The 13379-nt window shown below is 43.8% G+C and overlaps 1 protein-coding gene and 1 long non-coding RNA gene across 2 annotated transcripts; both read right to left on the bottom strand.

Moving 5' to 3' along the window:
• Window positions 1-1912: 1912 nt before the first annotated feature.
• On the bottom strand, window positions 1913-5663 carry LOC120644781 (disease resistance protein PIK6-NP-like). Its single transcript, XM_039921489.1, has 3 exons — window positions 4718-5663; window positions 2635-4546; window positions 1913-2250 (listed from the first exon to the last, which is right to left on the bottom strand). The coding sequence occupies exons 1-3, from the start codon at window positions 5512-5514 to the stop codon at window positions 2224-2226; spliced, it is 2736 nt and encodes a 911-aa protein (XP_039777423.1). The 5' UTR covers window positions 5515-5663; the 3' UTR covers window positions 1913-2223.
• A 5584-nt stretch (window positions 5664-11247) lies between these two features.
• LOC120644780 lies at window positions 11248-13379 on the bottom strand. Its single transcript, XR_005663955.1, has 2 exons — window positions 12290-13379; window positions 11248-11495 (listed from the first exon to the last, which is right to left on the bottom strand). It is a non-coding gene; the product is annotated as an uncharacterized LOC120644780 (long non-coding RNA).

Genomic DNA, 13379 nt, shown 5'->3' with positions numbered 1-13379 from the left:
TTCCATTGGCCGATATTTCTGTGCTGCTGGTGTGACTCTAACATTTGCAATGATGTACACGTTACCTTCCTCAATTAGTGGTTTAAACTTTTCCATATAGACTTTATTGATAACCCCGTGCATCATGGTCCCCTATTTTATAGTCATCATTAATAATTTGTAAACTGAAAATGATCTCAAAAATTGCAATCAAAGTGAAATACTATTATACCTATTGATCAATAAGGATCATATCAAGACTTAACTGTTCACCACTACCGAGCAATATTGCATTCCATACTCTGGTTACTCTTGCGCCTTGATTTCCCACAATTCCTTTCCTGTTCTAATCTCACTTAAGCTTTTGCTCACCATCGCGACTTGTTCAACTGCATGAGAAAGGTGGTGATGGATCTAATTCAGCTATTTTTCTATACATAGGTATTGTATATACAAAGATGGGACTGCAACCATTCGAGAAGAACAACGACCTAGCGAGATAGATTCAAAAGAAATACAAAATTGAAATTATTTTGTATACAGAGTAGATTTGGAATGAATACAAAATTGATCTACTTCTCTATACAAAAGTTATGGTGGGAAACAACGACCATGTGAAATAGATTTGTTACAAATAGAAAATATGATATTTCACAAGCTTTTGCTCTTGAGATGATGAAACGAATCTAAAAAGGCAAGCTATATTAGTTGACACTAAACTGATTGCATAAGTCCTTCGTTCAGTTCTGATTCTTAGTTCTGGTTAGGGACCAACACGCTTACCTGCGTTGATTGCAGAAGCCTCGGTACGACGTGAGAACGGCCGTCGTTTGTTCCGGCCGGCGGAGTCGACGTGTTCCGGCCAGCGGAGTCGACGTGAGAACAGTTGGTGGTGTGCTTGCACGTGATAGGGTTTTGGGTACAAAGCAGAGAGAGGATTTTGTCGGAAGGATGCTAATTCTCTTTATATGTTTCTTAGTTGCATTAGCTACCGAGGCTTGGGGATAAAGATTCTCTGTGATATTTAAATAACGAAGAGATCACAAAAAAAAACCATTCGATCCGTTACACTACTATAGATCGGGCCATTTGTCCCGGTTCCAAATGGCTATTTGTCCCGGTTTTGGAACCGGGATTCGGCCGCCGCGACAAAAGCCTCGGGCTTTTGTCCCGGGTGGTAGAACCGGGACAAAATGTCCCTCGCGCTAATCTTTGCGCCCTGCGGGATTCGAACCCAAGACCTATTGGGTAGCGCATGGCTTTCTTGCCAACTCACCTAAGCAGTACATGTGACTCAGTAAAGAATAACTCTCTTTTGAACTATCACGTGGGGGGGGGCTTTTGTCCGGGCTGGTGTTACCAACCGGGATAAAAGGGTCACCCTTTTGTCCGGACTGGTGTTACCAACCGGGATAAAAGGGTTGGGCCTTTTGTCCCGGATGGAGCCACCAACCGGGACAAAAGGGGAACCTTTTGTCCGGGTTGGTACCTCCAACCGGGACAAAAGGCCCATGTCCCCCCCTGGCCCGGCTAGCCTTTGGACCCGGGACAAAAGCCACCTATTGTCCCGGGTCCAAAGGCAACCGGGACAAATGGCCTGGAACAAAGGTCTATTATGTAGTAGTGTTAGTTGTATCTGGTACGATTTGATGGTCACCAACCTGTACGTACCGGTTGATATCTGCTTGTGTAGATCCAAAGGCTATTATGGTTACATTATACGTATTGATGGCCGGATATGTTTTGTTTTTTTACAGAATTTCTGTGATTTATCTAATTTTTTAGAGTGTCCACATAGGATCATAGGTGGCTTTACGTAGAGACTTTTTATGATTTTCTCATTTTCTAAGGTGTCCACATAGGATTCCTAGGTGGTTTCATATGGATGCTTCGAAGGAACCTCCAATTAGTAATAGTAAGATGACCCATTGCATAGATACAAAACTAAACCAGTCCATCAGGTTTCTGGAGAACCAGGTATATCCAAAGATACATGTTTTCAAGCATCCCAAATCCTAAATCTTTCTGACGGATCCCCGAGATCCCTCGGGGACCCGTGGGGATTACGTCACAGCAGTAATGTACTCCAAAAAAATCATCTCGTCATACGTTGAGCACGTAGCATCACAATTCATTGCAAGAGTTCATGAAAGAAAAATCAACTTGGGATTTGATTTGGATTCCAAGGATCTTGGTTAGCTCTTGCTGACGATGATGCAGTTTTTGCGGAGGTAGAGCTCGTGGTCAGGATTTCCAAGAAAAAAAGAAGCGCTGCAAAATAAGAGTCAAAATCATATTCAGTGATAAGATTTTGCAAGTCAAAGAGGCATAATCCAGCGGAAGGACGCACATAGTAGAGCCAAAAACCAATAGTAGAGCATATTTAAAGAAATGAAACCAGATCGGACAACTTCTATAAATGAAGTGCTACTTCTAGCCTGCTGCTGTATGGAGAGTTGGCGGGGAGATTTCTCACCCTGCTCGGGTCGGGATCCGTGGGGATCCGTCCCCACGGAGAAAATTGTCATCTTGAATCATTAGAACTTCAAATGACGAAATAAATGAGGTATGAAAACAAAAAAAAACTACTACTGATAAATGTAAGGTAATTAATTTAACATATGTTTGCTTCAAAGCATGCATTAGTATGATTACCTTCCCAAAATTCAGTGCGGGCTTGTTGGGATTCATGTCGACTGCTTTTTGAATTGCAGCCTCCGCAGCCTTCCGATCCTCGGACCCTGTGCAACTCATGTCAACAGCGACATGCGCAAGTGAAGAAAGGTTCTCCAAGCCGAAGTCGAGGTCACCAAATTGATCCATTGTCTCCTGCACATTGAAGCTCAAAAAAAGGGTTTGAAGCTTTTCCATGGCTCCTTGCAGAAACACCGCCTCCATTGTTCCATAGATTTTGAAGTTTGTTAGAAACAAAAATGGGTAAACATTGCTGATGACCAACTTTTTGTTTCTGCCTTGTGTAGGTTCCTTCACCAATATTTCCAGATGAGAAAGAGATGGTATGCTCCCAAGGACATGGAGGTCCTCCTCTCCAATTGTATATAGTGCCATAGAAAGGATGGATAGTGCAGAGAGTGAGGACATCCAACTAGGTACTGCAGGGATGATGCAACCCATCATCCGTATGTCCTGGATCTGTTGAAGTCTAGGCGACAACCTGTCACGCTGGGAATCAAAGTCACCATTGTAGCCACTTATTTTCAGGTCCTCTAGACAAACCAGGTTAGAGAGAAATTGGAGAATATGGTTCTCGATGCTCTCATCCCATTCACTGAAGTTGACATGCACACGCCTCAGCTCAGTAAGACCCCCCAACTCATGCAGGATGGTTGGAGACTCCAGATCAATCTTACCCTCCAATCGTTCCAGAGATTTCAGATCTCCAAATCTTTCTGGCAGTCTCTTCAGATGATCAAAACGCAGGCACACCAATTGTCGTAATTGGACAAAAGTTGCGGGGACCTCATTTATTTCTGTACAACTTATGTCCAATACCTGCAAAAACTGTAGACTCCCAATTTCTTCTGGAATCTCAGTAATACCTGTAAGCCATAGCCCCAAGAATCTAAGGTGGAACAGATTGCAAATATCCTTAAAATGATGGTTATCAACTTGCCTGCAGCCACTTAAATCCAATACACGCAGCACTGGAAAGTTTGAAAGGGCTGGTAGCAAATTGAAAGCTGCCTTGAACACAGTAAGCGACCTCATATGGGACATGCTCATGGTTGATACCAGCTTGACATCCTCTTCATTGCTGGTTTGGAGGGACAGTCGACGTATCCTATTTGGTAGACACGTGGTCCGCTGCCCATCTAATGTTGTCTGAAAACCATCCTCATTTGACAAGCCAGTAACGAGATCAAGCACCATATCATGTATTCGACAATAGGATACATTACTACTATCATGGTCAAAGTCTGCTGCTTCAATCATACTTCTGTTAATTAGCTGATCAACATAATCCTGTCCTACTTCATATATGGTCTTCCCCTGTTCTTTTTGGACAAAACCTTCCCCAACCCATTGCCATATTAAGTATTCTGTGCTGACCTCGGAATCTTCTGGAAACAAACTTAGATACAGCAAACAAGTCTTTAGATGTGGAGGCAGCTCATAATAACTGATTAACAGTATTCTTCTCATGTCATTGTAATCAGGACTATCTTCTAGCCCAGAACCCATAGTTCTGTACACCTTAGACCAGTACTTGTATGTATTCTCCTTTCCCATTTTACTGGCCAACATACTAGCTATTGTGATGATAGCTAGTGGTACACCACCACATTTCTTCAAAATACTGTTATATACTTCCTCTAGTTCCTTAGGGAGAGATTTTTTTTCTGTTCCAAATATTCTTATGTTGAATAATTTTCTTGAGTCAGCAGGAGTTAGACGTGGTAGTTCATAGACACCACCAGCACATTTTGCAACATCAAGAATGCGAGTAGTTGTGATTACTCTGCTTCCACATTCATTCTCGATCAAAGCATATTGGATCGTTTTCCATGCAGATGTACTCCATATATCATCGATTACTATGAGATACCTATATGGGAATACCGGGCAATAATCATGTATCAGTAAAGCTCTAATAATGTGTCCTAATTAAATATTTCAAAACAATATAAAACAAATAATAATGTGATATACTCCGAATAATAAAGGGTAACTCTAATAAGATGGCTACTAAAAAATGGCAGCAGAGAGAGAGAGAGACCTCTTATTCCGAAGAAATTCTCTTATTTCGTCGATGAGTTGCGCTTCTTCCCACGTTGCTACATTCTTGTAGTTGCCAAGTTGGTGGAGCATATTCTTGAAAAGGCTGATCATGTTGGGATTAAAAGACACAGAAACAAAAGCCCCGCAGTGGAACTGCACCTTAAGCTTCTCATACACTAATTTCGCTAGAGTGGTTTTGCCTAATCCACCAAAACCAACAATAGAGACCGTCTTCTGCAGCTGAAGTTTGCTGACCAGGTAATCGCCCTTCTCCTCCGTGCCAATGAGCTCGGCTGCCTTCCTATAAAGAGCTGACAGGCGCAGGCTATGTACACTTGGGCCAACAGGCTTAACAGCAACATTATCAACCTTGTACCTGTCTCGGCGCTCACTGACCTCCTTGATGCGCCGCTTGATGTCCTTGATGTCCATGCCGATGTCGTGGCGGATCTCGGCCTTTTTCAGAAGGTTGAGGCTTCTGCCAACGACGCCCCTGAGGCCGTGCAGCTGCCTGCTCGGTGCGTGGCCGTCGACGCGCACCGTGAAGGTGTCGACTCTGTCCTCGATGTCGTAGGACAGCTCCTTGACCTCCTTGGCCCAGAGCTTGACTTGGATGTCAGGTGGCTCGTCGATGGGTGCCTCGGAGACCTTCAGGAGGGCTGCCTGGATGCTCTCCAGCTCGTCCATTAGGAACGCGATGTCGCCCCTGACGCTTGCCTGCAACCTGTACTCGTCCATGAGCAGGTCCCCCAGCTTGGCCAGGAGGGTGCTGATCGCCCCTGTCACGACCTCCATTCTCAGGAGACGATCGACGGAGAGCTAGCAGAACTTGGCTCGATTGCAGAGGCAGGCAAATGGAAGACCCAAGGCCAGCAGAAGGATGGGAGAGTGGGTGGGGGGCAAGAAGCGGTTCTCCATATGAAGCCACCACTGAGTCACCCCACCACCACCAGGCACCAGCAGTAGCTGCAAACCCAGGAGGACCAGCCGCGACGACTCGGAGTCAATACGCGCTGGGGAAAGTCACACAAGCTTTGGCGCGTCGGTTAAGGAAGGTGCTGTGGAATTGGCTGGATCGGAGGGAATTTCTCTCCTTTCCACGGAAACCGTGTGCAAAGGAAAGTGCCGGAGAACGAACAATTGACGTGGCAGCTTTAAAAAAGCTGGCGCCGCGTGACCAGCGTCGCCATCGATTCATGACCAAGGTAGTTTGGCATAATCTTACTATCTTACTATATTCACTCCAAAAAATAGATAAATTCACACAAGCAATTAATCTGACAACTCTGATCACAATAGTCATTGGATCTATTATCTTTCCTAATAAATTACCCACATACCATTATGAAAATAGACTAAAGTAACCCCCTAAATATGTATCTAAATCACACAAGCAATTAATCTGACAACTCTGATCACAATAGTCATTAGATCTGTTATATTTCCTAATAAATTACCCACCTACCATTGTGAAAATATACTAAAGTAACCCCCTAAATATATATCTAAATTAACCACCTCTGTTATTATAAAAATCTAAAGTTATCCCCTTATCTTCATGTAAATTACCCACATATACTACTATATAAAAAATAATGCAAATAACCCACTAAATTTGCATATAAATTATCCAATTGTGTCATTATTAAAAGTTAATGTAACCCTTAAATCCGGATCTAAATTATAAAATTATAATAAAATATTAAAGTACACCAATATAGAATTCTAAATTACTATTTCTATTATTATTAATATATTATTATTGACATAAAAATACTACCCATGATATGTGTCAAACATACATGCAGTGTATTGATAGAAGAGATAAGAATACCAATTCATAAACAAATGGTTCAATTAAATATATATCAAACATATATGGCAGATACAAATTACGAAATAAAATCTATTGCAACTAGATAATAATAAATATGTATTTTTGAGTATGTGTTAGAATATTAAATTGATGAAAGAGGCTAGCTAAACTTGATTGGATAGGTAAAAAATTAAAGAAAAAGGAGGAGAAATCACCATCCAACAGACTCTTCATATTGCTCCGCTCAATATCCACCTCACCATCCCGCGCCCCTCGCTCAGCAACAGTGCCGAGCCGCTCAGCTCGCGGTACCTCTCCCTCCCGTTCGCTCACCGCCCCTGCGGCGGCACCCTGATGCCGCCCCCTGAAAGTGATCGGGTGCTCTAGCCTAAGAGGGGGAGGGGGTGAATTAGGCACTAAAAAAAACTTAGACCTATGGCTCCAACTAGTTTGCACAAAGCTTAAACTAAAATAAGCTATCTAGATGTGCAACTAGGTTGTTCTAGTGTAAAACCCCTATCCCAAAAGAGTTTAGCAACCTATAGCCTTTCCTATCAAGAAACTATTCTATGAAAGTAAAGGCATACAAATTATTAGAATGAAATGCGGAAGCTTAAAGAGCGGGATAGGAGATAGCAAACTCTTGACGCGGGTGTTTATCCCGTGGTTCGGTTAGCCACAAAGGCACACCTACATCCACGTTGTTGTAGCACTCACTAAGAGTATTGCTACTCGGCCACCAAGTCTCTTCCGTGAACACAATCACGGTCACCTTGGCCCCGGGTTCCACTAAGGAGCTTCTCCACAAAGGATGGGGGTCTCCACGTCCCCCGCACAAAGGTGTCGTCGCCGCTCCACACCAAGTCGGAGGGTCGATGACGTTGCCGGCGAGCTCCACGCTCCAAGGTGCCGGCGCACCAAGCTCTTGTTTTGGTTCACTAATGAACCACAGCACAAAGGCTCTAAGCCTTGCAAACTCACTCACTAAGAGCTAATCCTTTACACAACACTCTCAAAGTGTGCTAAGGGCTAAGGATATGATCTTGATGCTTTTGTATGGCTTGGAGATGTTCTTGGGTGTGTGTGGGATGTCCAGCAACTCCAGCAATCTTCAAATGGCCGGGGTGAGGCGTATATATAGGCCACCAAGTCTTGTAGCCGTTGCTCCAACGGTTAGCTGAAAATCTGCGTACCACCGGAAGAACCGATGCCTCTTGGCAGGGTAGCGTCGGTTCATCCGGTCACTCATAACACGAAGTAGCCGTTGGACTCCTGATGGCTGACGCAGAGACCACCGGTTGAACCGATGCTTTGCACCGATGCCTCACCGGTTCAACCGGTGCTGAAGGAATCTTCTCCTGGACGCTGACGTCATTACACCGGTGGTATGCACCGATGCACCGTCGGTTGAACCGGTGCTGAAGAAACTTCTTCTGGGCACTTGACATCGTCTCTGGTACAAAGGACGGCCATTGCACCGATGCCCTATTTTAGACCGTCGGTTCAACCGGTGCCTATAGGCTGACTTGGCTTCGATTCCCTTCTGCACCAAAGTATCAAGGCGTCGGTTCTTCCGACTACCATCGGATGCTCCGATGCCCTGGCGTCGGTTCTTCCGGTGCTCCTGAATCGAAGAGCTTTCAGGGCGCTGCCCTGAGACCCGCGAGGGGCGGCTCCCCCTCGACCCCCGTCCGCTAACCGGGTAGCGGAACCCCCGTAGGGGCAGTCCATCGGGCCTTGCTACGCCTATCTTCTCTTTCTCTTTGTCATCACTTGAACCTAAAAGCCTGAGAATGATTATCTTAACAATCATATTAGTCCAAGTGTTGTGTTGTCATTCGATCACCAAAATCACTCGAAATGGCATCAATGGTGCCATGTTCGTTACACCCCCGCGCCCTCGCGCCGCCACTCCGGCCCCCTCACACCCTGAACTCGGCAGCTGGGCTCGCCCCGGAAGGAGTCGCCGATGAGCCACAAAACTCCTTGGCGCGGATGGTAGGGAATGGCAATAGGATCGGAAGGGGCGGCAGGGAAGGGGTGGCGGACGGGCAGTGGACGGCAGGGATGGGTGGCGAGGATGAGAAAAGAAGAGTTTGATGGCTAGTCCGTTGGATAGTACAGACATGGAGAGTGAAAGCTGGCTATATGGATAGTTAAATGACAATGTGAAAAGTGTGATTTAGCTATTCTTTTGGAGATGCTCTTGTAATTATTAGCTATAGGTCTTTTTTATATTAATTGTAATCAGCATGTGCGGGTTGATAGGCTAGTAAAATTTAAGGACGTGTTTGGGAGAGCTCCGCTCCACGAACTCCTTGCCAAACACTTTAGCTCTAGAAACTCCAGATCCAGAAACTCCAGGAAAAAATGTGGAGTTGGGGGCCAACTTCATATTTTTTATGGAGCACCCCAATGCACAGTTATGGGAATCCTCATGAAGCTGGAGTAAATAACCCACTATTTTTTTCCCCAATACGCAGGAGAGCTGCGTATCATTGTATTAAGACGAAAGATGAAAATAAAGTTTACAACAACGCAGAGAGAGCTACAAGAAACCCCAACCTGATTACTGACTACTCCCTTCATATAAGCAACCTAAGTATGTGGCTCCCGCCTTGATCCAAAGCTCGATGTCCAGCTTGATCCGCTCCTGGAGCTTGAAATCGCCTGCCACGGCCCAAGGCCCGGCGCAGGCATGTGCACCGCATCCAGATCATCAAGGAAGTGGACTTTCTCTTCATCTTCCTGAGGTATACCGCTGTGAGCCATCAGAATCACCGGAACATGGTGTGACCTTCAGTCACCCAAAAGCAACCAACCAGCATGCCAGGGACGGCAGCAACGTCCTGGTGACAAGTCACCAGCGCACCACCGCGCGTGCCGGAAGTCTCTGAATTGAGTACTACACATGTAGCGAATTACAGCATCATCAACTACTCCTGCAGACACATAATCGACACCCTAGGCTGTGTTTGGTTTCCAAAACCAAAATTCCAAAAAAAAATTCCGGCACCTGCATGTAGACTTAAATCTAGACGAAATAAAAAACGCATTGCGACTGCTGTCTGTAAATGGCGAGACGAATCTAATGAACCTAATTAGGCTGTAATCAGACGCTAAATTGATACAGTAATGCTACAGTAAATAACCTCTAATGACGGATTAATTAGGCTCATTAGATTCGTCTCGCGATTTACAGACGAATTCTGTAATTATTTTTGTTATTAGTCTATGTTTAGTACTTCAAATATAGAAATATGTTTTTTCAAAAATTTTACAGACTGCAACCAAACACGGCCCTAGTGTCGTCGACCAGAACACGGACCACGTCACGTCGAGCTCGAGTACTGAGCCCACGGACGTTTCAGGATAAACCTCAGATATGATCCATGGATCGTAGGCAGCAACCGGGGTCGGCAGCTCAAGCCAAAAGGCCAAGTGCCGGGATCGCACAGCGCCGTGCCGGCAACAGGTCCCTGACCGCCTCAAATTGCTCACCGTCCACCTTCTCCTTATACAGCTGGTTGTACACCTTCCTGGAGTCAGTTGAAAATAACCCACCATTTTTACTAGTTACACAATGTACCAGTTCGCGAAAAAAAGATGTCCTAGGCAGTAAGATGTCGCCGGCGGCCTCCTCTCTTAAGCAAAATGGATCCCTGAGAAGATCATCTTCCTCCCAATAATCTAGGTACGGCGCCGCACGTGCCCCGAGCTGCGCCACCGCCTGCGACACGCACGCGGCGCATTGGCTCGCCGGGATGCTGCCGAGGCATTGCGCAACGCCGCGCACGGGCCCTGGCCGACGCCCTCACCTCGTACGCGGCCGTGTGGCCTCCACGCGCTGCTGCAGCTCCTCCGCCAGGACGGTGCCGCGGGCGCTCAGGAACCCGGCGTCGCCGCTCGTGCTGGCGCTGCACCGGCGGTACGCCACGGAGGTGTTGGCGGCGCGGCTGACGAGGTCGCGGGCGCCGTAACGTAGCAATGTTTTAAATAGCGGGCTAAGCCACTTAGCTTTCTATATTAAAAAACAAGCTATAGCCGGCTATAGCGGGCTATAGCGGCAGCTAAGAGCTAAATTATACATGAAAAAACTTAACTAAATCTCTATTAAACAGCTACAGCGGGAGATAGCGGAAGCTATAGCTGGAGATTTAAAACTTTGACCGTATGTAGCACCCCGTCCGATTGCGGCGACGCCACGCGCACGAGTTGGCGCACACGTTGCCTTGCCGTGCCACTGTGTCGCGCACGCTCGACACGCTGGTCGGGGTGCTACTACAAAACAGGGTTTTAGTAACACCAACTTGTGTTACAATAGCTCAATAAATGTGTTACCATGTCTCCTAGTAACACATTTTGTTAGTGTTCCTATATGCGATGTTACTATAGCCTAATCTATTAGAACAAAATACATGTGTTCCTTTACATCCCAGAATATGTTACTACACTGTAACACAATTAGTGATCTATTGGAACACTTATCAAGTGTTACAACATTTGTCTTTTGTAACACATTTTTTTACCTTTAGTAACACTTTCACATTGTCATAGAGAACATAGTTTGGAAAATGTAACATATGGTTTGTAACACATATTTTACCTATTGTAACACATTGAAGAATTTTTAAGAAAAAACATTATTACACATTGCATATGGCAAATAATGTTGACATTATTTTTTGTGGAGTAAACATCACTTTGCACAATAACACAAACTATAATTTTCAATAATCAGAAGGTACAAGAAGGTACATTGATCATAGAAAGGAAACAAACGTATATGTAGTATACGTAAAAGTATACATTTAGAGAATACATTGTAGTGAAATGTACAGTCTATACTATTGGAAAGAAGAAATTAAGTATAAGTATCCAGAAATCCTAAAATCCATTGTTTCTTGATCCATTCTTGAATGCATCCAAACATAAGAATTCTGTCACTGATCATTTCAACCTGCATTAAGAAATATAGCTTTAATATGTATCATTTCAAACTGCTTAGAGAATTAAGCTAGTTGTAATATTATATATTATTAAAAAATCAACTACATTACACACAACTCCAAGGCTAAGCAATTGATAGTCCTTAATATCATTATAGACTGCAAGTACAAGCATATGCATATAACCTATAAATATCAGCTAGGCAAGAAGTAAATGCATGTTATTATAATGCTGACAATGCCTAGTAACCTCAATTGCAAACATTAGCTAGACAAGATGCCAAAAATAGCAAAATCATGAATTATTTCAATACCATAAGGTATCCATGGATACTTACCAGTAGTGTCCAGAGGGATAGCCACGAGCACAATCAAGACCAGAAAATAGCATGAATTAAATATCCTTTGAGTTAGCACAAAATAATTTTGAAACAATATCCTTTGAGTTAGCACAAAATAATTTTGAAGGGCGGGCCTGGTGCAGCGGTAGAGCCTACCGTCTGTAACCGGAAGGTCCCGGGTTCGAGCCCCAGCCTCTGCACATTTGTGTGGGTAAGGCTTGGGGCTTAAAAACAACCCTTCCCCAGACTCCACACAGTGCGGGAAGCCTACGGCACTGGGTACGCCCTTGCCCTTTTTATCGAACCTAATATAACATCTCACCAACCATGCTATTTTCATTGTTTATATAAGTAGAGTTCATCAATCTCCATACGGCACATGATAGAAACTAGAGTAGTGGTAGTCACATTTACCATGTCATTTAAAAGAAGGCAGAAAGTAGAGTAGTGGTAGTCATATTTACCATATCATTTAAAAGAAGGCCGGCGAAATTCAAGGTAACCTTCTCCTGAGAAACACATAAAAAGATGTCCCTTGTGTGAGAGTGAGACTCTAATGTTCAGTCAAATCTGTTTTCAATGATACCCACTACATTATGTGATATCATTTGATACTTAGTACACCCTAAGGTTACTCCTCCAATGATCATATATAACATCGCCCAGCAAATAAAACCTGCATTGAAAGGAATGGCTGCAATATCTTTTCTCAAACATGGTAATTGTATAGTCATGTGGCAGGTGGTATGGAGAAAATATTTTGATCTAACTTTGAAGAAAGATGCATAGTTGGTAGTAACCAACTTAATTCATAAACAGAGAAGTATGACAAAGCTTGCAGTACAGAACAAAGTTAATCTAAGTAAAATTCTTGCCAACCAAAGTGGCTTCACAAATGATGAACCTTGCATTTGCAGCATAGGACAGGGTTCAATTATAAGTATAATTTATGGAAACAGTGAAAAGGAATAGATAGTTGTAGTGGAAATCCTACAACAAATATAAGTAACCAATTTAATGAAGTTCATCACAAAGGTAATGCAACACACGTATATCTCTGCAATCTGCAGCTTGTGAGAGCAACCCAAAAATCTTGATAGTGTAAATTTTGATCTTGCCCATATTGTCAGTACTGTGTACTAACCAATTAATTGTCATATTTTAGAAACAAACTAAGGACCTTTAGCAGAAAATCACCCCAGCGCATTATATTATATCTCCGATGCCAAGTCTAATTGTACAACAAACACAATGAAAACTATAAAAAAATGCCTAACAAGTGCCAAGTCTGTTCATCCCCACCTATCAATCTATAAATCTATAATATCTTCATCATCTGTAGGAAGTGAACCTGAGCTCGAGTGAGTTGGAGTGTTAGACATTTGAAAGGAATTAGGCAAGCAATACGCAGAATACAATTAATTAGTGGAAAATGGTAATTGGATGCAACATACAACCTGCACCATGTGGAGGCAATGGAGGCAGGCCGATTTAGTCTACATAATGGGGGATAAATAATCTTATAAGTCAATTTCTCCAATTCTAGCAGAAAAA

This window comes from Panicum virgatum, chromosome 8K, assembly GCF_016808335.1.
Source record: "Panicum virgatum strain AP13 chromosome 8K, P.virgatum_v5, whole genome shotgun sequence".
Classification (NCBI taxonomy): Eukaryota; Viridiplantae; Streptophyta; class Magnoliopsida; order Poales; family Poaceae; genus Panicum; species Panicum virgatum.
The sequence above is the reverse complement of the archived record's forward strand: the minus strand, read 5'-3'. Positions and strand labels throughout refer to the sequence as shown.